A 25,467-nucleotide genomic window follows, 5' to 3' on the forward strand; every position below is an offset into this window, starting at 1 on the left:
GTACTCACCATATAAGCCTGAGGACATGAGTTTGACCCCTAGAATTCCCATGGTGGGAAGAGAGACTCTTGTCTTGAAGGCTGTTCTCTGGGCTCCACACATGCACAATGGCACAAGCATACACATGTAAATGCAATTCACTTTCAAGTTTGTTTTTTATAAAACGTGTGTGTGTGTGTGTGTGTGTGTGTGTGTGTGTGTGTGTGTGTGTGTGTGATGCCAGGGTTTGGGTGTGGGCACACACATCCCACCACAGCATTCATGTGGAGGTTAAAAACTGAATTTCAGGGATTGATTCTCCAGCCACCCTGGGTTTCAGGAAAATCATCTGCGCCATCTTGCCAACTAAATACTTTTTCTTTAAAAAAAAAAAAAAAAAAAAAACCTAATATTACTAACATTGAAGTTGTTTATAACTATAGGTTTTTTTTTTTAAAGAAAAATTATGGAGCTGGTTGTGGACTTCAACTACATAAAACTTCTTAGTATGCACAAGGGGGAAAATAAAAAGACAAAAGGAAAAATAATTTGACCCATTTTTATGTATATTCCTAGGCAAGGCTTCAATATTTAGGAGGCTTAAAATTATTTAATTTCCACAAGGGTGGTATAATTTATGTTTCACCACTAACATATAAATATAAGAGTTTCACTGTACAAAAGTTAGCGCCAAATGTCATTTTCAGTAATTTCTAATTTAATGGATACCAATTACAAACTTTTAGGATGTGGAAGTTCACTTAGTCCTTTTGTTTCCAGGGTAACTTTATGGTATTTGATAACTGTCTTAGTTAGGGTTTCTACTGCTGCAGCAAAACACCATGACTGCAAAGCAAGTTGGGGAAGAAAGGGTTCATTTGGCTCACATTTCCATAATGCTGTTCATTATTGGAGGAAGTCAGCACAGGAACTCAAACAGGGCAGGAACCTGGAGGCAGGAGCTGATGCAGGGGACATGAAGGGTGCTGCCTTCTGGCTTGCATGCCTGGTTTGCTCAGCCTGCTTTCTTATAGAAGTCAGGACCATCAGTCCAGGGATGGCACCACCCACAATGGGCTGGGCTCTTCCTTATCAGTCACTAATTGAGAAAATACCTCATAGCTGGATCTTATGGAGGCATTTCCTCAACTGAGGGTCCTTCCTCTCTGATACTCCAGCTTGGGTCAAGTGACACAAAACCAGCCAGTACAATAACTGACTACAAGTTTATCATTTCACAGAAACTGTGACAGCAGTTTGCAAGTATTTACCTATCCATTAACTCATTCTCACAACCCTACAGAGAGGTGCATCACCACTGCCATTTCCTAGATGGGGAAAGTGAGATCAGCTAATTGTCCAGAGACTCTTGGCTGATGTACTGTCAAAACCAGGCTGTGGTTCCACTGGCTCTGAAGTCCCCAAGATTGGCCACTCTTATTCTACTTCCCTTTGGTCATTTGGTAGCTGTGTGCAAAGTTCTAGATGCTTCTGTGGACCACTAGAGAGTAACCTCTGCTCTTGTGGGTCTTGGGACATAGGAAGACTCAAAATCAAATCAGTGTACCAATAAGCAGCTACAAAACTGACAAGAGTTGTGGGTTGAGGGAAGAAGGCAGCAAGGGAGTTGAAGACTAGATAGTTATAGTTTTCCTTGTTTACCAGACTCAGAAAGTAATCTCACTAAAGAAATGTAAAGTGTAAAAGGTGGAGAGACTTTAAAAGATAATTGATAATGTAAATTAGGTACAAGACTTTGGACTCACCAAGATAGAATAGATAAAGGAGTATTTTCTCTGAGTTTGTCAAATGCAAATGGACTAGTGTAAGGTGTACGGTTTCTCCTCTGCCGCTGGTCTGGTCCCGCCACTGCGCCAGCCCCAAATAACACATTGAGACTCTGTTTTGATATAATTCTGTTGGCCAGGTACTTGTTTCTTATCGGCTAGCTCTGTCTTAATTATTAACCCATTTCTATGTATTTCCACATGGTCTTACCAGCGAAAGGCAGCTGGCGGTTCTATTCTCTCCAGATTCTCCATCTTGACTCCTCCTTCCTATTTCCTCCTTGTCTCCTAGTCCCTCCTATCTTCCTTTCCTATTGGCCAACAGTGCTTTATTCATTAACCAGTATGAGAAACATATACAGAATGACATCTCCCATCATCTCCTATTTTCTGTCTAAATAAAAAGAAGGGTTTTAAGCTTAATATAGCAAAATATACAACACAACAGTTATCAAGTAAGAAATCACAGTTAACAATATTTAGTCCATTAATATTTAGTAAGATTTGAAGAAAATATTCCATCATCTATTTTATTTTGTGAGTCTAAAGTCCTATATGTACCTTATCATTGAATCCTAACTAAGGAAAACTATAACCATAACTATCTGTCTTCAACTCCTTCAGAGACCACAGAAGGATAGTATATAAACTCTAGAAATGACAGAGACATCTTGCCTTTTCAGTCACCTGAAGTTCTTCTGTAATCTTCCATCTTCAGCCCATAGGCCATAATGTGTCTGGCAGACTCTTCAGCAAAGCAGGAAACTTTAAACTGTCTTCTTTTATTGGCAGCTTGTCAGTCATTTTTCTCTGTGTCCTGCAGACTGTCTGGCAGACTCTTTCATGAAGCAGGAACTCTGTAGCAATGTCCATCTTGAATCACCAGTCACTTTTCTGTGGGTCCTACATGTCCAGTTTATACAGCATAAAGTCAAACAGTCCAGACAAGAGCAGTATCTTGTCCAAATGACTAGTCTTACCATATTGGAAGCAGACTCTATAATGAGTTTCTTCAATGTCCATCTTCCTTTCTGACGCAGGTGGTGTTGCCAGGAACAATTATGTCTCATTGTCAAGAAAAACCCTAAACCATTTTAAATGCCATATTCTGTAGGTCTTTGAAAGGTTTGAAGAATGCTTATATATCTTAAATACATCTCTGCATATCTAGAAAACCTAGCTCACCTAGCTATAAGTTTTGACTATTATAGGTAACTATCTAAAATCTGTACTAAATTATACATTACATTTTTTTTTAAACAGACTTAATTCACTTTATTTTTCTTGTATAAAACCCCTTATGTGGTGGCAACAGCTGGAGCCTGGGTCCTCTGAACAGAGACTCTGATATGGGCTTTCAGAAGATGGTCAGTGAATTCCTGATAAGGAGACTTGGTGAACACAGTCTCTTTCCAGAGGCCAGGGGTCAGGTAGCTGTAGGTCTTAGAGATGGCATCAAAGGTGGCCTTGGCAAAATTGCCCAGGGTGGCAGTGCAGCCCCTGGCTAATGTGTAGCAGTCATCAATACCGGCCATCATCAGTAGCTTCTTGGGCACAGGAGCAGAGACGATGCCAGTGCCTCTGGGGGCAGGGATGAGACGCACCAACACAGAGCCACAGCAGCCTGTCACTTTGCATGGAGCAGTGTGGGGCTTGCCAATCTTGTTCCCCCAGTAGCCTCTCCTCACAGGGACAATGGAAAGCTTGGCCAAGATGATGGCCCCTCGGATAGCTGTGGAGCATTTAACACCAAGACCAACATGACCATTGTAGTCCCCAATAGCTACAAAAGCCTTGAACCTGGTCTGCTGGCCAGCCCTTGTCTGTTTCTGCACTGGCATGATCTTTAGAACCTCATCCTTAAGAGATGCCCCCAAGAAAAAGTCAATAATCTCGGATTCCTTAATGGGCAGAGAGAAAAGGTAGATCTCCTCTAGGGACTTGATCTTCATGTCCTTAACCAAGCGGCCCAGCTTGGTGACAGGGACCCACTCCTTGTCTTCGGCTTTACCTCCACGAGCCCCACGGCCTCGACCACGGCCATGGCCTTGACCACGACCGCCGCCCCTGAGACCACTGCCGAAGCCTCCGCGGAAGCCGCCACGGCCTCCTATTCCTGGGCCCCCGGGTCCTCCGGGCCCTCCCCCTGCACCGGCATCATCTGCCATTTGGTGTTTTCCTGAAGTAGAAGAAGTATACATTACATTTTTAAATGAGCTATATAAACACAATACATAAATATAAGAAGAGAAATATACACATCACAACATTGACCTTAAATTGTATCAATAAATGAAAATCCATTCCAAAACAAAGTATTCATATCTATACCATAATTCCCTTTTTACCTTTAAAAGGATATTGGTTGTGATCATTAACCATTTATAACCAAGTCCATTTAAATGAAAACAAACATTTATAAACAATATTTGGGGATTTGGGCGTCGTTCTTTCCAAACTACTTCCTGCTGGTAAAAGGCGCTGTCATAGGGGAATCCTAAGAAGACGCAGAAATCCTGGTTGTAGTCTGCAAGACTGCTTTGTCCAAGCTGTTTTGAATGTTGGATCACCAGCGACTCTGTTTCAGGGGGCCTGGCTTGATTAAACCACATTAGTCTGGAAGGAATCCACAGCTTTTTATTTTCTGTGGAAACAAAAATAGAAATCCTTTTCCCCAGTAACTTGTCCTTGAACTTAAATTTTTGAGTCAAAGCATTTTTAAAATATATAAATTGGATTGATCCAGCACCATTTGTTTTAATAGTTGTTATTTCCTCAGCAGTCAAAAGATACACAGACAGTATAACACCATACAGTAACCAGATTCTCTCTGAGCTTTTCATCTTTATGTGGCTTTATTATACTCTGTTTCTTTTACTTTTTATTTTTTATTTTTTGAGACAGGGTTTCTCTGTGTAACTCTTACCTGTCCTGGAATTTACTCTGCATACCAGGTTTACTTGGAATCACAGAGATCTGCTTGCCTCTGTCTCCTGAGTGCTGGGATTAAAGGCCTGTGCTACCACACCCAGCTGTTCTCTGTCTTTTTAAAATCATTTTATTTTTTTCCATGTCTATGTATATTTTAAAACACAATGTAAACCTTTAGAGGTTTTTCTTAATATGAGTCTGTCATTAATGTAAATGTTCATATTTTTCTGGCCACGAGTCTTTTATCTGGTAAACAACAACATTGCTGAAATGAAAGTCATATTTGTTCCTGCTGTGGTTTATCAAAGATGGCGGCAGGTACTTTTTCCGCCAGCACTGAGAGCTGTGCCCACCGCCTTGGTCTGCGCTGCCATCCAGCAAGCATGCTGCCCGCTTGGAGATGTGGTCGCTGCCATTGCCATCTCTCATACACACCAATAAATTGTTAGCAGTGCTTCTTAAAAGCCCTGCGGTTTTTTGCCACTTATGCTGAGTCAGGAAACCTCTCTTAAAGGAGCCGCGCAATCTGCTTGTCTCTCGCAAGTCAGAGTCCAACCGAGAAAAATGCTGTTACCAAGAAACCTTGCTTATCTCTGTTCTTTTGTTTCTAAAACCCTTTTTTAAGCTTTTGTTAAATTTTAAGTGTAAGTTCTTATTAGCCACGTGGGCGCCATTTGTAAGGAGTAAGGTTTTTTTCGCCCGCCGCCGAGTCTTGTCCCACTGCCTCGCCAGCCCCAAATAATCCACTGAGACTCTGTATTTAATATAATTCTGTTGGCCAGGTACTTGTTTCTTATCGGCTAGCTCTGTCTTAATTATTAACCCATTTCTATGTATTTCCACATGGTCTTACCAGCTAAAGGCGTCTGGCGGTTCTATTCTCTCCAGATTCTCCATCTTGACTCCTCCTTCCTCCTTCCTATTTCCTCCTTGTCTCCTAGTCCCTCCTATCTTCCTTTCCTATTGGCCAACAGTGCTTTATTCATTAACCAGTATGAGAAACATATACAAAATGACATCTCCCATCAGACAAGGCATGGTTGATGCAATTATTGCCTGCATATATTATATATACTTATTCTTATGTTAGTTGTCATTTTTCTTTTTGTATTAGACAAAAAGGGGTAATTGTGGAGATACACTTTTTATGATTTATCACAGTTCCTCATATGGGTCCTTTCTTATCTAGCTTTGGGCAAGCAAGGCAGAGGAGGCCTGGAAAGTTTGGATGGAGGTCTTCCAGAAACATAAGGGAGATGTGATAGACCAGATGAGTGGAAAAACATTCTAGGCAGAAGGAATGCACATGTTCTAAAACTACCAAGAACTGTCCTTTGATTCAAGGATGAGAGAATAGACCCACTCATTGTCACAGGATCCCAGAGTGAGTGGAGGGCAGGCATAGGGTGACCAGAGATGTAAGCAAAGCTCCCATCATCTAGGTAAATCCTACAGGCATCTTAGCTCCAGGAGGCTCAGCTGGCAGAAGTGGGGTCCAGGTAGGCTAGAGTCTTTGTGGCAATAGAACTTTAGTGGAACCTTGCCCAGGTAGTCTTTCCACACACACAGGCAGATGTGGATTCTGCCAAAGCCTTTCTAAGAAGCCAAGTAATTGCCAGACATTTTATGAGGTCATTTGACACAGCCTGAAGAGAAGAGCGCTGGAGAAACACTCTTTCCTGGAAAAGAACTTGACCCCCACACTGACTCCAGGTATTAGCTGACATTTCAGTGTGTTGTCACATTATTAATAATGATTATAAAATGTCCCTTACTGAAAGTGGTAGCTGGCTCATGGGGCATTAAGTTTTGGGATTTATGGGAACAACTTCAAGCTGTCATCTGGCTTACATCCACATGCCCAGGTAACCTGGGCTGGGAATGAAAGTTTGGGACTAAGAGATGAAATGAATGCTGACATGGGGACATCCCAGTACCCATCAAGGATATCTTTAGGTGATACCACATTTTTTGTCATCGATATTCTACAATTTTTGCTCTTGACTATGCTGAAATTCCTTGAGGCTTTAATTGCAAATGTGTTCTGAGAAAATTGCTTTGAATTTTGTTTGTTTGTTTTTCTTTCCTACAAGTTATTTACTTCTATATAGGAAGTATGGGAGGTCCCCCTTCTTTTTTTATATTCTCCTCTCTTTTCCAATAGCCATAAACTCAAGGTGTTAACAGTTGTGGCTTTTTGTTTTTGTTGTTGTTGGTATTATGTGTGTGTCTATGTATATATGCCATTTTGTGTGTGGTTGTGTTGTGTGTGTGCCGTGTGTGTGTGTGTGTGTGTGTGTGTGTGTGTGTGTATGCTATGTTATGTGTGTGTGCCTATGTGTATATGCCATGTTGTGTGTGTGTGTATACTGTGTTGTGTGTGTGTCCACACATGCACATTAACAGTTATAGTGTCTTTCAGGGTTAAGTGTTTGTGTCATATGCACAATCTTACTTGTTTGCTTGCAGCAGCCATGACTTCCAGTGCTTTAAGAGTTAGAATCTACAGTGGCTCCTCTTAGGATTGTTCACAGGAAGCAAAAAGCTGCTAATGATTTCCTTTGTGCTATATCTTAAAGATATAACCAGTTCCTTGGGGCTGAGTTTGTAGAGTTATTTCTAAAGAAAACACCTAGCAGTAATGTAGACAGACATGTTTACCTGACTCTAGACCCAAATTGTAAGGATTGTTTTTCAGTTAATAAGACTGAAGTTGCTTGTAGATAATTAACCTAAATATAATTTTGTCTATATTATCTCTCTTCTTGTTCAAAAATACATTCTAGCTCAGTCAGTAGCTCACAGTTCCTGACTGTCTGCACGAGAGCAGCTCTGTGTAGACAACAGATATGTCCTTGCTGGTCAGCTGATGTTCTTAATAGAGTCATTACCAAGGATTTTTACAAAATGGTGTGTCAGGATCCAGTAACCTCTTTTACAGTGAACAACATACAGAGACAAAAGACTCAGACCTTACGTAGTGATCATGATAATCACTATCAGATTAGAGACAGACAAAGCAAAGTGGAGGAAGAAAGAGGGGGAAAGGACCATCAGGGTCCCCTGGCAGCAAAACACTAGGGGCCTGTCCCCCTTAGTTATGCTGGGGAGTTCTTGCTTCTTCCTCTAGTGTTCAGAGGAAATCTCCACTGTGGGCTCCAAGTTTAAGGCTCACAACCAAATTGGAGCTCCCAGTTCTCCTAAAAGAGGACCTGGGTGATGCTGCCAGGTTGTCCTGGAATCTTGGCCACAGAAAAGAGGATTTACCTGTTTCTCAGTGTCTTACACAAAAGACACTGTTGGAGATGACTGACATTCCTGAAGGAACCTGATTTGGATGACAGTGGAACCAGACCATAGCAACTGCATTTTCTGTGCTGCAGCAGTCTAAGCAGGATGACACAGCAGGACAGCATTGGCTGCTGCAGGCCTGGACATCCCAAGGAAAGCATCAGATGGAGGATGCCTGCATATGCCCTGATGATAATGAACAGAGGCGGCCACCTGCTCCCATTTACACAGTGTTACTGGCATAGATGGTGCTGACTTTGATGTTTTTCTGTGGGGGCTGAGGACTGACTTACCTCCAAAGTGACCTGCCAAGGGCACCAGGGTCACAGAGATGTGACCCTGTTACTCTGAAAGTTGCCAGAACTGTGTTTACAGCTAGTGTAGGTTGCATCTTAAAGGGCCTTCCCAAAAGAATGTGACTACTTTTCAGCTAAAAGCCTCAAATGGCTCAGTAACTTGGAGGATCAGAAGTAAACTCATCCTCCCTCACCCCCCACCACCACACACACATCTTGAGAGAAAACAAAAGGATAGAAAGGTTGACTGGAAAGAAACTGGATTATTAAGGCTCATGCCTGGAGCTACATATGAGCATGTGGAGATCTAGTGGGCAGTTTTATACTTGAGGGGCTGTCATCTGAGGGAGACACTCCTTCAGGAGAGTTTGTTTTGTTCAATGTTGTTTTCTTGCAAGCTCTGGCTATACAGTTTAGATTGTCCTTGAACTCGAAATCCTCCTGCCTGAGGCATCTTACTCTTTTCTTGGTTTTGATGTATATTTTACATATTACACAACTAAAATATATACTTAAATTTTTTTTAGTACATTCTCTGATGTGTAGTAGCAAGTTTTTGAATATGTCATTACTCCCAAAGAAATGCCATAATCCCTCCCTTAGAAGTCTCCTCCCATCCCTTCAGGCCAGTAATACCACCCCCCCACCCCACATGAAGGCATCTCTAGTCTGCTTTCTCTCTGTGGATCTGTTTATTCTGAATGTGTCATATCCACACATATCCATGTAAAGTTCATGCCATTTGTATGTGGCCTTTTGCCTAAGGTAAGTCTTCAAGAGTCAAGTAGCACAAATCCTTTCAATGTCCTTGCTATCCAGGAATGATTGACAGATCGTGTGCACTCTCTGACATTTTAAAGATTATCTTCCCCAGCAGCACCACTTCCAGCATGCTCAGGGGCAGTGGGGGTGGGGTGGAGGGTTGGTGGGGCGCTCCGGCCTCTCACTGGCCTTTCAGAGTTTGTTAGGCTTTATGATAACACTCAGTGCTGTGCAGTGGCCCTTTGAGTTTGTGCTTCTTTCATGGCCAATAATGCTGCTTATTGGCCACAGATACTTTACAAAGATGGGCCATTGGCCTTGTTATAGTGGGCTGTAAGGATTCTTTGTCTATTTGAAACATACATAGTCCCTTTGTACTGGGTGGTTTTGTGTGTCAACTCAACACAAGCTAGATTCTTCAGAGGAAGGAGCCTCTTTTGAGGAAATGCCTCCATGAGATCCATCTGTGAGGCATTTTCTTATTTAGTGATCAATGCAGGAGGGCCCAGCCTATGGTGGGTGGTGTCATCCCTAGGCTGGTGGTCCTGGGTGCTATAAGAAGGTGGGCTGAACAAGCTATGGGAAGTAAACCAGTATGCAGCTCCCCTCCATGTCTGTGCATCAGCTCCTGCCCCAGGATCCTGCCCTGTCTGAGTTCCTGTCCAGACTTCCTTCAGGGATGAACAACAATGCTGAGGTATAAACCTAATTAACCCTTTCCTCCCCAACTTTCTCTTTGGTCATGGCTTTTCATTGCAACAATAGAAACCCTGACTAAGACATCCTTATTAGACACACTTTTTTTCAGACATTTCCCTCTATTCTGTAGGTTCTTTACTAGTGTTCTTGGTGGTATCTTGGTGCGCAGAAGACTCTAATTCTGATCTATTTTGATCTAACTTTTTCTCTTGTTTATGCTTTGGGTGCCTTCTCTGAAGGCCCAGCTTGAGACAAGACCAAGATTCACTCCAATATTTTGTTCTAAGAGTTGTATAACTCCGGCTCCTACATTTAGATCTGTGCTTCATTTTGAGTTCTTCTTGTCTTTGGTATGAAGAAAAAGCTCTAAGACCCCTGAATCTGCAGTCACTGATGTTTGATAGCAACATCCAAAGAAAGAGTGCATAGTATGGATTGATTTAGTTTTGTTTCTAAGTCTGAGCTGCAGCTTTCAGGGTCTTTTTTCTTCTGCACCCTTTCTGTCTTCTATTAAATTGTTTCTTTTGTTGGCTGACTTTATTTTGTGCTGCCTGTGTTACCGGGCATTAGAGTTATTGCTTTTAGCAGCCCTGCAGTCACTGCAAGGATTGACTCCTGTGTAACGTAGAAGCTGCTACAAGACAGAAAAATCTGTGTTGCTTTGAGTTGTGTTTTAGGAATGAGCAACTTATTTTATGTAGTGATTATTAAACAATATTAGGAAAAAAAAACTTACTACATTGCTGTCTGCTCCTAGCCCTGGTATTTTAATTACTGTCAGAGCCAATGTTTGCCAAGGCAAACTCTCAAGAGATATGGTTGTCTTTATATCCATAACTAGCTCTGATTTGGATAACAAGCTCAGGCCTAGTAAAAGGTTTTAGCCTGGGTTGATTTCCAAAACCTGTAAAAATTGGAGATGGACTCAGATGTCTTTGTTTACCCTTGTTCTGCCCTGAGCCTAAGTGTAAAAAAGTGAGTATATTTGTCCTGGGTGGTGGGGGAGAAATGCTTGGGTCAAACCCAGGCAGGAACCTCTCGTGTGTGGGGGGGTGGAGGGTACTCTACCAGTGAGCTGTATCCTCAGCCCTGTCACCTCTCTTGATTTCCTCTAGAGGAAATGATGTCAGATGACAAAGCATCCAAGCTTGAGTCTTCAGTTACTTTATCAAATAGATTGTTGACATTTGCCCCACCCCCAAAGGTTTTATCAATTGTCACTACCCTTCCCTGGTTCAGACCACACTAATGACTGGGTTGTAATCTTCTTGAAGTCTAGCATCACTTCTTCATCCCTTCTTTCTTTGTAGCGCCCAAGCCCAACAGAAAATGTGTAGGTATTGGTGGCAATAAATATTCAACCATACTTGCATGATTTGGCAGCTCAGGTTAGAAGGTATAGTGGAAAGATGACCCATAAACAAAGTCACTTTTCTCTAAAGGTGCAGCTGTGAAGGCGTGGTTCTGATTGGGTTGATGTCCCTCTGGAAGGACATTTCTCTTAACACTAGGCACAACATTGTGACCCATGCTCCTGGCTAAATATTCACAGAGAAAATCCAAACAATTCCAGCTTCAAAATGCTAGGATCAAAATGGCCATAGCCTCAGTGGTGAGGTTAAAACATGCTGGTGATGACATGGAGTACACACTTCCTGGCCAACAGGAAAGTGTTGAAATCTCTGAAATGGCAGTGTGCTTTTAATATGCTAATGAGTTGACTGGTGGTTGATGTATTAGGAAGGGCCCAGGAAAGATCCAGGCATGATTCAAGGGTTTGTGTCATCAGTCATACCCTTCAACTTCTGGGGAGGGCCAAGGGGCTGAATTCTTTTCCAGTGGCCTAATGGCTTAATCAGACTTACACAGTAAAGTTTCTCTAAGAACAGAGGGCAGGGTTCCAAGAGCTTCGGGTAGCTCAACATGAGGAGGTTCCTGGAGAAAGCATAGATGCTTAGTGCCCTTCTTACATTTGCCCTATGCATCTCTTCTTCTGATTCATTGATAACAAACCAATGTAAGTCCCTGTTTCCCGAGTCTGGTGGGCCACTCTATCAAATTAAACATACTTAAAGGTGTTACTGGATTTTCTTGTCCCACCAGGTCCTGCATCACTTTAGCCCCAAATGAATACACAGACACTATGTTAATTATTAAACTATTGAACAATGGCTAGGGCTTCTTGTTGGCTAGCTCTGTCTTAATTATTAATCCATTTCTAGAAATCTATGTAGTTCTACGTGGTCTTGGCTTACTGGAGACTGCCTGGACCTGTATCTCCTTTGGCGGATACATGTCTTATGTTTCTGGCAGGCCCTCTCCACCTACCTTTTCCAGAATTCTTCTCATCTCCTAGTTCCCACCTATCTTCCCGCTTCATTGGCCAAACAGTGTTTTATTCATTAACCAATAAGAGAAACATATATACAGAAGGACATCCCCCATCATAAAGAGGATTTTGTAGGCCCCCCCAGATGTGTAGCCAGTTGTCAAAAGCACAAGTTAAACAACCTGGAGCTAGAGATTGAAATCTGACCTGGGAGAGGGACAGCAGATGTGGGGTTGAACCCATAGTAATTTCAGAGTTGAGTTGGGTGAGAGGTTGCCCTCTTGTCTGGATCCATTCCCTTTCTGTCTCTTACTAGAAGAGAAACAGGCTTCTGAGGGATAATGATATAATAAAAGAATAAGATAAAACAAAACTAACACATTGGAATTGGACAATGTTTGTGGTAGCTGAGAAATATGTATCCAAGTTATTTGTTTTAGTCAGGTTTACCTTACCTATAAGGCTATTTGATTCTCAAGATGAGAGTCTTGTCTATTAACTGCTGTGTACACAGCACCTAGCACAGTGCTTCACAGATAATAGAGTCTCCATAAATTTAATAATTAATGCAGAGCTATGCCCGAGGGTAAGGATTTGTAATCCTAGCTATTAGGAAACTAAAGCAGGAGGATCATAGGTTCAAGGCCTGTCTGGGCTACAAAATGAGAACAAGGCTAGTCTAGGTGACCTAGTAAGAACTTGCTTCAGAAGTAAAAAGGGGGCTGAGGACATATCTCACTGTAAAGTCCATGCTAACATGATTGAAGTTTGAGGACGAATCTCACTGTGGAGTCCTTGCCTAACATGAGTGAAATTCTCAGTTAAATCCCTACTACCACCTTATAAAAATAAAAATAGAAAGATTCTTGACCTGACCTCATTTGAACTCCTGTCCCTTATCTCCCAGGAAATGTCTAGAGTACTATTGAAATTTTATACACACATTGAAGCTCTCTGAGGGTTGACTTTTGATACTATAAAGTTGTAGAGCCTATTGAACAATTTTTATGAATGATATAAGAGGAAAACAAGTATGTGCAAGATCCATGTGCATGCTTCCTGAAATATGAAGAAGGATGTCTTCCAAACTTCCGGAACTCTGGATGAGTGTTTTCTTGTTAAACACAGCAGAGGACCCTGCAAGCCAGGATACTCCCTTTGTTAAATTTGGATTCCTGCTTTAGGTGTTTTCAAGGACAGCACTCAACATATCGAAGTTCTAAGTGCTGATTTGACAAGTCTAACGTGTTCTTTTCTTCATTTGTCTAGAATGTTCCAGACACTTAGAGAATGGTTCTGGTCGGAGAGATTCTGGCTTCCTCCAACAATTAAGTGGTCAGATCTCGAAGACCATGATGGGTTCATCTTTGTTAAAGCTTCCCATTTGTACATGACAATTCCATATGCCCTTCTCTTGGTGATCGTCAGATACTTCTTTGAAAAGTAAGTGGTACTTATCTTTTTTCCCTACCCACCCCTGTCTTTGCTGACTATACCATGGTCAAGTCTAAGATCTAGTCCTAAGATCAAGTCTCAGAGGCTGCAGGTTCCAGTGGAACCTGCGCAATACAGTGCACATGAACATTATTTGAAAACTGAAGAATTAGAGATGTGAACACCATTGGGTGCTTTACTTTTAAAGTCAAAATAAAACAAGATCAAGACAAGGTGAGTGAGGGTGGATGGCCATGATGAGTGCATGGTATAGGTATACTGACTTGTATAATTATCACTACTAATAGCAAATTTCTGGAGGGACAGTGCTAGAAATATCTATTTCTTGAAGATGAGCTGTCAGTCTAGAAATGACTACCTGGAAAATACCCAAAGTGTCTCATTAAGGAGCAAACCAAATACTCCTGCATAGCATAGCTTAATTTTTATAGATGTCCTTTATTCCCAAGCATAAGGAAATCAGAAAACAGCATTAATTTGCTTTCTGAGAAAATAGTAAACATTTTTTTCTTAACTTAATTTATGTATATATGTCTTCAAATCCCATACTAAAACTGTATTGGTGTTCCGACAACAGGAAGCAAATGTTCATGTGTAGTTTCTGCAGTGGCCTCTGCTATGAGCATGCAAGTTCATGTGAAACAAACAAAAAACCCTTTTGAATAGCAGGAGCTGGACACAGTTAAGACAGCCTGATAAAGATCAAGTGCTTTAAGATCAAATGTAACACAGACCCACAGACCATGGGTTTATAGCCACCCGTAGGGTCCTTGTCTTGAGAGTTTGTTTGCCCAGCTCTATCTTGTAGAGTTGCCAAAAGGTTTCTGTACAAAGAGTAGCTTCACTTGGTTAGAAATGCACTGTTGCTATTGGGAAGAGACCCTGGTCTGCCACTAACTTGTATTGGAGTGCATTGGAAAACATCCTTCCCTTAAAAATACTTCTTTTTATTTATGTGCACCGGTTTATGATACCTTCCTTCCTTGAAAAAATCATCAGATTGTTTATGATATGTCTGCTTTGCTCTCTGGTCATCTGGTGCACAGTTGCTTTCTTTTTATATGTCTCTAAACAGTATGGGCTTTCTCCAAAGAAACGTATTAGTCCATCTGGAAGTTGAACTACTTACACTGTTTACCACATTATTTTGTGAAACTTTTACTTAACTTCCATATTTTAAAAAATGAAATAAAGGACTGATCATATGATCACCCATAACTAAAATTCTAGATTTTAATTAAACACAGAAACTTTTCAAAGTGCCAGAATAGACAAACCCTGGCAGAGGTTGCAGTATCTGTCAGAGCTAGAGCAAGAGGATGGGCATATGCTGATTTATTTCTTCTTTTCCTCCTGTGGTGGTTCTTTTTATTTATTTGTTTGGGGTCTTTTTGAGACTGAGGCTCATGTAGCACAGGCTGGCCTTGAACTCTATCTAGCTGAGGATGATCTTAAACTTATGACCCTCTATTTCTGCCTCCCAAGAGCTGATACTAGAGACATGCTAGGCAAGCAGTCTTCTAACTGAGCTACAGTGAACTCATTGCATTTATATGTGTGTGTGTGTGTGTGTGTGTAAGTATGCACCTTTGTATGTGTGTGGATGCATGTGTGTGTGTGCAAATATGTGCACTCACCTGTGGAGGCCTGAGGCTGATGGCAGCCTTCCTCAGTTGATTTCCACCTTATTCATTGAGGCAGGGCTTCTCATTTGAACTTGTAGCTTGAATATACAACTACTCTGTCTAGCTTGCTTTGAGGATGGCCTGTGGGCATGTCTGGAGATTTTCTTGGTAGTTAATTGGGCAGGTGGTACTGGGCAATACAGAGAAGGTAGCTAATATCAGCCTGGGAGGGAGCCAGCAAACAGCATGCCTCTTTGTTTGCTTCAAGATCCTGTTTGAGCTCCTGCCTGACATCCACTAATGATAGACTGTAACCTGTGAGCTAAAATAAACCCTTTCCTCCTCAGGTGTTTTTGATCATGGTATGTCTCAGCTGCTGAGCACTGGAATTGCAGGCAGGCAGGGAGGCAGGCAGGCAGCATGCTCACTTGGCACTTAAGTGGGTTCTGAGATTCCAAACTTAGGTCCTCACACTTGGCATGGCACATGCTTTATCTAATGGACTATCCCCTCTGCTCACATGAATCTTTTCCCCCCATTTGTTACAATTTGAGGAGGGGGTCTCTCTGTTGTACAGTTGAGTATTGAACACATAGTTCCAGTGATCTACCCACTTAGCCTTTCAGGTAGTTGGGAACTTCAGCTTGGACCACATATCTAGATTTACATACTACCATTTTCAAAACTCAGTCTTACTGAGGTTTTAATTTCATGCAGTTCATTAGATGTTTGATGCAAATAGTCACACTGCCATCACCATGATTGTGATATAAATGTCTGTCAACCTGGTCAGTGCACATTATCCTTTTCTACTTACTGCCCTTGGCCATCTCAGTTTGCTCTCTATAAACATAGCTTTATATTTTCTAGAATTATTTATAATTGGAGTTAGAAATAGTAAGTAACATTTTTGTGTGACTTCCTTTAACAAACATTTAAGATTTCTTTTTCATGTATGATGCATATTTATCAAGGTACCAAGGTTTCCATATCACTGACTGGTCTTTGAACATACTTATACATCATACAGATATTTATATTTGAGCTAGTTGCTAGGAATGTGTGCTGTTTAGAGTGTTAGATCACTGTGAATAAAAACCCTGAACATCTGAGTGTAGGAACATGGCTGAGCATGTGCTTTCATTTCCCTTGGGAAAGGTCTAAGATGTTTGCTTTTAAATGACACTGTGTGTGCTACACCATAGGCTGTCACTCAGCAAAGAAAGAGGCAGACTTCCTGTCACAAGCTATGAGATAAAGGAGCCTCCAAGCATTATGCTCATTGAAAACAGCTGAACCTCAGTAATTATATATCATCCAATTCCACTTAGTAAATATCTAAAAAGGTTAAGATAGAACGATGGAAAATAGATTAATAATTGCTTGGGTAAGGCTAAGAAGAAATGGAAAGTTGCCAAGTTATATATTTTTAAAAAATGAACTATTTTATATGTAGAAAATCCATAATAATTATTTTTAAAGACATAAATAAAATAAAAGGATAAGCAACAGACTAGGAGAGAATGTATGTAAGCTATGTATCTTATGGAGAGCTTAAATTCAGAACATAAGATAAACTGTATGACTCACTAGTAAATAAATAAGTGGATTTTTTAAAATAGGCAAAAGATTTGAGTCAAAAATATACAAATAAAAACTAAGCACATGAAAAGCTATTCAATATCAATGGAGTAATGCAAATTAAAAACCACAGTTCAGGCTGGGTGTTGGTGGCACATGCCTTTAATCCCAGCACTTGGAAGGCAGAGGCAGGCAAATCTCTGTGAGTTGGAGACCAGCCTTGTCTACAGAGCTAGTTCCAGGACAGGCTCCAAAGCAATACAGAGAAACCTTGTCTTAAAAAACAAAAACAACCCCCCCCCAAAAAAAAACCCAAAAAAACAGAAACAAAAACCACAGTGTGGAAGGCTGGGGAGGTAAGTCAGCGAGTACAGTGAGTACAGTGGTTCTGCTTTGGTATGAGGATGCAAGTTCAGTCATAAAAATGTCACACGTGGTAGCATTGTGGCACATGCTTATTATCCCAGACTGTGGAGGCAAAGACTGGCAGACTCCTGGGGCTTTCTGGCCACACCAACCTGGCCTAATGAGTGAGTCCCAGGCCAGTAAGAGACCCTGTCTCAAAAAACAAGGTAGATGCTTCTCTAGCATCCACAATCCCATGCATGCACACTCAGACACAATTGTGTGCCCACATGAACACACACCACACACAGAGTGCACACAGGAAGTTAACAAAAAAGTCAAATGTAAGGGATTCTGAAATTTTTTTCTACATAAAAAAACAGCCAAAAGACTAGCGAAAATATTCAGAGTCAGCATTTTTAAAATTATACACAGATTCATAAAAACACAGGGAGTGTTGTGTAGAGAGACAGTTGAGTCCTGGCAAGAACAATGAGTTTTGTGGGACTTTAGCTGCCCTTTCTATCTCTGTGATATTTCTGAACAGCTAAGAGCTCAAGGCCAGTGTCTAGGTGCACTGCTTTAATCCCAGCACTCTGGAGGTAGAGGTGGATGAATCTCTTGTGAGTTTAAGGCCAACCTCTTTTACATAGCTAATTCCAGACCAGACAGGGATACATAATAGACATAGAAACAAAACCAAAACCAAAAAAGTAAATTAAAAACAAAGCCAAGAGCTCACATGTACAATGAAGCCTTGCAGTCTGGCATTCATTGGAAGGGGCGAGGTAGAAGGCTTTCAAAGTACTCATTCTTATACAGAATTGTCCTCACCTGACTGCCTAGTAAATACAAGCCATAGTGTTGTTGTCTGTGTCAGACCTTCCTCATAGTTTACCCCTGGTTCTTTTTAAGGGTATTTTCCTGGGAGTATGGTTATCAGAAACGAAGGTAATTGACTTCCTGGGGAAATAATAATTGCTTCAAAAATTAGATGATGCAAAGAGCTCAAAATGAAAAGCAGAGAATTTAGGTGTATGGAAGGGTTGGGCCATGAAAAGCTCTGGCACATTCTTGGAAATCTTGAAGGCCAGTTTGATGTATAACAATTTGTTTGGGTTCAGGCAAGACTCCAGAAGTTCTTAAGCTCTCTGCTTAAGACTCTGCACAAGACTCTGATGCACTCTGTAAACAAGACAGCGAGCACTAAGGCAGAGTCATGGTGCCTGGATGCAAGTGTCTCTTACCTCAGCAGTCGGAGAGGCTTGTTGGCTCTGGGTGTTGAAGGAATCCTTTGTCTAGTCATTAGCTGTGTAGTAACTGGACAAGCTGTAGACTTCAGCATCCACACACGAACAGGATAGGACATACAGCTCAGGGTTTTTAAGTGACTCGACATACAAACAGACAAATAGAACAGAACAAACTGTGATGGGGAGGTGATCTAAGGTCAGCGTTACCACCTAACATGCAACAAAACCCGAGCAGACATGGAAAACTTGGGAAATTATGGTACATACACAGAAGACAGTGTCTTTGAGGAAGACCAGGTGTTGGATTTATTGGAAAAGAATTTAGAATTTGCTATTTGAAACATTTTCAAAGAATTAGAGACAACCATGCTGAAGAACAAAGGAAAGGAGGAAGACAATACCTCACCAAACCAAGTCACAATAGTAATAAAATAATAGAAATTATAAAGCAAGACAAAGATCCAACCAGAGATTGTAAAATTTAAAAATGTATGACTGAAGTGAAAAATAAGACTGCAAAGGGTTTTGATAACTTAAACTACTTATTAAAAATCTACCAAGTTAGTATGGCTATATTTTCATTTGTAAAACTTTTTAGACTATTTATTTATTTGCATAAATTAATAATAATAAATCAGTGTTGATTAGAACATAATATATAAAGACATGATTTGTATGATAATACAAAGGGGGAAAGAATGGATTTCTGTATCCCATTGAAAGCAATTTGGTATTAATTTGAATCAGGATGTTATAAATTAAGATGTATATTATTATAACCAGAATAACCATTGAGAAAATAATTTTAAAAATAATAAAATATGAGAGGATTTAAATGGAATACTAGAAAATATCTAACATGAAAGAGGATAGTAATTAATTAATGAGACAAAGAACAACACACACACACACACACACACACACACACACACACACACACACACGAAAAACAAGTAGCCAAGTGGCAAATAGAAATCCTTCCTAATTTGTAATTGAACATAAATGGATTAAATGCTGTAATTAATGAGTATAGCTGGGAAGAATTGACAGAAACACATTCTCCACCTATGTGGGGCACACAAGAAACACACTTCAGGTTCAGTGATGCTTGTAGGTTGAAAGGAAAAGGACAGAAGTGCTAACTATCCACTAAGGCAGCGGCTGAGAGAGAGCTGGAGTAGCTACTGTTCTCAGACAAACTGAACTACATCTACCCTAAAAGTGTTAGTACAGAGGATGCTTTAATAAGATATAATAATTATCAACAAGGGTATATATAGCAATAGAGTTCCAGTACATGGAACAAAACTGACATTATAAAAGGGAGAAAATGGCAACTCAACAGTAATATTTTTTTGTTGTTGTTTTTCATTTTTTAGTGCCAGAGCTGGAACCCAGGGCCTCAGCATGCTAGCAGGTTCCCTACCTTATCCCATCCCAATAGTTTAGGGCTTTCTATAAAGGCTAGAATAACTAGGCAGGAAATTGGAAAGATAATAGGTTTAAACATACTCTATCAGCCTTGGAGAGCATCTCTAGAACACTCCATTCAACAAGAGCAGGTCCTTGTTCTTCTCTTGTACACAGAGGATACTCTCTATGCCAGGCCCCAAACACAAATCTCAGTGATTGTGAAGGGGTGGCAACCATCCACATGAAGGAAAGCTGGACACCATAACAGAAAGAAACCCTGGAGATTAGAAAATGAATTCTGGTGGGAAGTGAATAGAAGCGGCTACCCAGCCAGTGTAACTTCGGTGGCTGACTAAGCCAAGCACCTAGGGGACTTGAGGAAACTGGAAATGTGACATGCAACTGCCAGGAATGTGAAATGACACAACTACTTTCGAAAGCAAATGTTCAGTTTCTTAGAAAGCAATGAACAGTTAATTTAACCTTGGTGGTCTTAAAGTGAAATTCTAAACACTAGTTCACCTTATTCCCAAATCTTACTCAGAAATGTGTTTGGATTCACAATGAAATGAATTTCAAATTGTGTTCTGCATCATGTATTCTTAAAGTATTGCTTGTGCTGTGCGTAGGTCTGAAAATGTGCTCACTTTGGACTTAGGTTTGGGGAGGTTTGTTGCTACCATTTTGTTTGTCTGTTTTTTTGGGGACTCTATAGCTTAAGCTACACTGGAACTCATTGTGTAGCCAAGGATGACCTCAAACTCACTGTAATCTTTCTCCTTCACACTCCCAAGTGCTGGGGTATAGTCACTAGCACCATGTCTGGCATTGTCTTTGGAACTTTTGAAGAGCAGAGATGGGCTGTAAGTAGCTCCACTAACAATGTGTTTTAGTCAGATTTCCATTGCTGTAACAAAATACCCCAAAGCAATTAAGTTATAAAGTTCCAGTCTGAAGCTGAGTGACCTAAGCGCTTTGGCTATGGTCAGGTGCCATAGCTTAGCAGGAACATGTGGTGGGGGCAGGCTGTTCATCTCCAGGGGAGAAAGCAAATGGAGAGACTTCCCACTAGACCTGCCCCTTCATGGTTTACCACACCTCCTAACAGTACCACCCTAAGGACTAAGCTTTTCAATGTAAACCATTCATTGGGCACATTCAGTGTCCAAACTAGAATAGTGAAAGCAAATGCCTGAGCTTTCCCTGGACACCCAAAGGTACAGCCTGGGTTTTCTGGTGCAGTTGTCAACTTTGACTTCTCAAATCTTCTTCTCATATTTTGTAGGTTTGTTGCCACACCTCTAGCAAATGCATTTGGCATTCAAAAGACAGTGCATAAAATTAAGCCAAATGCCACCTTAGAGAATTTTTTCAAGCATTCCACAAGTCAACCATCACATGTAAGTAAAAACTCTTTGCTTGTAGATATAAGGACCTGCTTTCTTAATGGGTTAATTTCTTTGTTCATATAAGGAAATAACTTCCACTTGACCATCAAAGGATTTGACTTGTTAGATGCATTTCTTTGTTCTATTGACAGATTGCGTAACTCAAATGCTAGAACAATATAAATATGTATTATAAAGTTACTGACATTAATAGTTAAAGCATTACTTTCAGCTGTAGTATCACACACTAGCAGTTGGCACCATGATGATATTTAAGGATAACACTTTAAGCTAGGTGCTGTGGCCCTATCAGAATACATCATAAAGTGTTCATGAAGTCAACTTTTCACACTTGCCCTTGTTTTATCCAAGACTTCAAAATATCCAGAAACATGCAGAAGCCCTGAGTTCTTTCTCAATACAAAGTAACCTTGGGTGGTGCAGTTTATATATCACAGAACATTTTATTTCATAGTTGTAAAGTCATGTCTAGGCACCTCAGTTTTGTTATATAGCATAGTTAAAATGGCAGCAAAACAGGCTTCCTCCAAAGCTGCACTCCTCTAGAATAAATAGACGGCCACCACCTATCTTTTCAAAAATCAAGACTGTCTTACCAACATTTTAGTGGGAAGTGTTTTAGCTTTTTAAACCTCATTTGATGAAATGGATTGACTATCAGCTGGAAATCATTTCTCTGGCAGGGTCCTTGCAGAGGGAAGTGTGCTGAGGTTTGCCACAGCATAAAGCCTTGAGTGTAGTGTGGCTGCATGTGACTACTTTTCTCAACAAGGACAATATGGCAACCTGCAGCCACCTGCTTTCTGTCTCCATGTGCCCTAAGTGACCATGGTCACCTATCTAAATATTTTGGTATCATCTAGTGATGATGTGTGGAGAATTGGGACTCTTCTGAGGGGTCCTTCTAATCCTGTTTGTGTTTGGGAATAGCTTCCATAATACCTTGCATGAAATGTGTATCTCCTCTCAACTGTACTTGTTGAGACCAAGAGCTACAAGTCATTGGAAAGGGTGTGTGTGTGTGTGTGTGTGTGTGTGTGTGTGTGTGTGTGTGTGTGTCCACAGGCTTGTGCACATGCGCAGGTGCTCTTGTGCCCTGAGATGTTCAGAGGACAACTTTTGGAGTCAGTTCTTTTCTCCCACCTTGGGCAACAGGCATTGAGTTCATACTCACCTGGCAAGCTCTTTTACCTGCCAAGACATCTTGAACCTCTGAAGACTAAGATGTTTAAAATAATTGAGAAAGCTTGCTTTCTATGGGAAGAAAATGGTCATGTGACCGTTAAAAGAAACTGGAAGAGAACTAGACTAGGTGACATTCATGACAGCTGAGGAAATGAAGGCCCAGCAAGAGGAAGGCAATTACCCTGTGGTTAGTAAGCAGCTAGACAGAAGCAGGAGCCCAGCCCATACTTCCCCAGTGCTCTTTCAACCCTACCCAGGGACTTCATCATCCATCTACAGCATGGAAAAAATGCAAATAAAATAAAAGCAAACACACACACAGTTGGAGTTGTGCTTGTTTCAACTCCACAAACAGTGAGGTCCTTCTTGGCATGTTATCACCCAGACATGTCTACCAAGTGAGAGAAAGGGCATCATGCATCATCCCACAGTATTGGTGAGCTTCAGCTACTAAACCATGGAGATGATGGGAAAGTTTCCTGATTCTCAGTGCTTCTGGCTCACAAAAGGACATGTATTTGTGTGGCTGACCCTGATAGCAAGACAAACACCCATTCCTCAATGTTCCAGACTTAGGAAGATAGAATATAATGCAGGAAAGCAGTTATGCCTGACTAGTGACTCAGATATGGAAACAAACTAATATCACAAGACCATCATAGGCTTTGGTCAACACCATACTGATAACTATTTCTTCATTTATAGCTGAAGTTTAAAGCAAGCTTCTGGGTGAACTACATGATTACTATATGTAATCAAGATATGAGTATAATCATGACAATCATCCTAGAATGACAGGACAGTCATCCCTGTAGGTGACACCTGGATTTATTCAAACAATTGGGCCCCTAAATCTGAGGCTGCTTTTCTAGCTGTAGATTGCACTGAAAAAAATGGCAACAAATTTCTGAGTAGCCAGGGGTGTCTATCCTGTGATGTGACTCTGTCATCTACAAATATGTAGGGCCACATTCACAACTCCCTTGAGACACATGCAGCCCAGAAGCCACAGGCTGTGTTATGTGCGTGTATGTGGTATCAATCTTGGGCTCCATGATTCACCCTTCTTGTGTGATGCTTGGCACACAGAAGTAAAGGCCAGGGACTAGAATTTGAGATCTATTCTATCAACTTTGTGTCTGTCACATACAGAGTTCTATGGACTATTTTAGAAGATGCCTTTTCAATGTAGACTAGCCCCAGAGAGTAGCACTGGCTTCTTAATTGTGCCTGTTTCTATTCCCATAGCAACTTGAACTCTTCTTTGTGCATTTTAGGTGCTAGTTTCATTTGTTAAGAGAACATCATTGTCTTGAAGCTTTTGTGTGCAAGGCTCCTCTCTCAAAAAGATAGAAGTGTATGAGGCCAATATTGTCAAGATGGGCTTCCATCTAGGCACCTCTGTATTCTTAAAACCAGAAGGAAAACAGTTTCCAGCCACATATAGTTTTTATCTTCTAGATGCATGTACCAAACAAGTGTTTGTAGAAGTGGTACAATAATAAAACCAGATTGGTCTAAGACCTGGGAAATTTCCAGAAAAGAGGCAAGACTTGGTTTGCTTTGCTCACTACTGAATCTCTAACAGCTAAAGCTGTGCCTGATCCACGGAGAACCTAGAATCCTGTGCTCTGGCTACTCAGAATAGGCCTGTGACAGAAGATGGGCCAAGCAACAGAATTTGAATTACATCCTGTTGTGTGGCATCAATAGGCTTTTAGGTTACTTTAGAAGTAAGGAAGTGTGTATTTTTTTTAAAATTTAGGACATGATTTTCAGCCACAGTCATTTTCTATTGTGGATATAAGGGTTTCCAGCTTTGGCATCACGGGATTATTTATTTATATAGCACATGCTTATCCTGTGAGCCTAAGCCACTCCTCTGAGGCAGGTAGAAGATGCTTTTATCCAATGCCATTTTCCCACAGGCCAGAGTGTGGTGCTCAAGGCTCTCTGACTAGGGGCAGCAGGGTCAGGTCTGTGGTTCTCAGCTTCCTATCTTGCCTCCACCTTGTGTTGCCTGGATTTCTAGAACATCCTTTATTTCTTCTATCCAGAGAGTATGTTCCTGGTGCCTTCTGTGTTCCAGTGTCATCTTGTGATCATATCCGACTTGGGGTGGGAGGCTCTTGCTGTGGAAAACAGAAACTTAGCCCAGAAAGGCAGCACGTGAACATATGTGATGTCTACATTCAGTCTCCCTCCTGCTCGTTCATTATTACAAGAGTGAGGTCTTCAATACAAGCAGGCTGTAACCCACCACATCCATTCTGGACATGATCTTCCCTGAAGTGACCAGCCCCATCTCTCCTTTGCAGCTGTGTCCTCCTGTAGGGGCTGCTTTCTGATCCTCAAGTCTTCCCTGAGCACCCTACTGTCACCTCTAGATGACCACATATAAGGTCCCTCCCCATCTTCTCCAGAGTATTTCAGGGTCACTGCAGTGTGACTTCCAAATGTATTGGATAAGATCCACCATACCCTGTCCTTTCCGTATCTCACTACTCTTCTGCTTTGTTGTAAATCCTTGCTGACTTTTAGGGCAGACAAAAGGCTGACTGGTTTAGATTTTCATATTCTAGTATGACATCTGGTAGAAGTAGATACCAGCAAACAGCTGCCCATTCAGTCTTTTCAGAGAAACAAAACAGAACAGCCAACAGTATCAGAGTTGCTGACCTATAACAGGTTGTTAAAGGGGCTGCTTTGTGGGAAACAGTGATGCTGGTGTGCTCTGGTCTCTGTTCTCTTTCTTCTCTTCAGGTTAATGAAGGGCCCACCTCTCAGTAGAGACACAGAAACACAGTTACTCTCCTGGCAGGGTTCAGCATGTAGCTTCTGGTGACTGTGCACTGTAGTCCTGATCTCTGAATGACTTTGTGATCCATACAGGATGATATAGTGGAAGCTATCTGGCTGGTTGTGACCTGCTGGGTGACCAGCTGTTTGGCCCACAAGCAGGCTTTGCCTGCCACCCCCCCTCCCAGAGTGCTCACTTGCAGTTAACTTAAATTTACTGTAAGGCTCTCATTAATAATTTAAAAAATGATTTCACATCAAAATCCTAGGACTGTATTTTCTCTCTGGAAATGTTAGGGCTTAGTCTCAGCTGGCCCTTTGGGGTGGG

General features: G+C 41.2%; 2 protein-coding genes across 4 annotated transcripts in view; one reads left to right on the forward strand and one right to left on the reverse strand.

The window, feature by feature from the left end:
- Lins1 (lines homolog 1) overlaps positions 1–25,467 on the forward strand; it is a 132,576-nt gene that overhangs the window by 61,127 nt on the left and 45,982 nt on the right. For all 3 annotated transcript variants that reach the window (XM_051206486.1, XM_051206485.1, XM_051206487.1), the window contains 2 exons: positions 13,344–13,517; positions 21,032–21,146. In XM_051206486.1, coding sequence (XP_051062443.1) covers positions 13,344–13,517; positions 21,032–21,146 — 289 coding nt within the window. The remainder of the gene's footprint in view (positions 1–13,343; positions 13,518–21,031; positions 21,147–25,467) is intronic.
- LOC127238030 (40S ribosomal protein S2-like) lies at positions 3,031–3,934 on the reverse strand. Its single transcript, XM_051206489.1, has one exon. The coding sequence runs from the start codon at positions 3,932–3,934 to the stop codon at positions 3,065–3,067; it is 870 nt and encodes a 289-aa protein (XP_051062446.1). The 3' UTR covers positions 3,031–3,064.

Source organism: Phodopus roborovskii, unplaced genomic scaffold, assembly GCF_943737965.1.
Source record: "Phodopus roborovskii unplaced genomic scaffold, PHOROB, whole genome shotgun sequence".
Taxonomy (NCBI): Eukaryota; Metazoa; Chordata; class Mammalia; order Rodentia; family Cricetidae; genus Phodopus; species Phodopus roborovskii.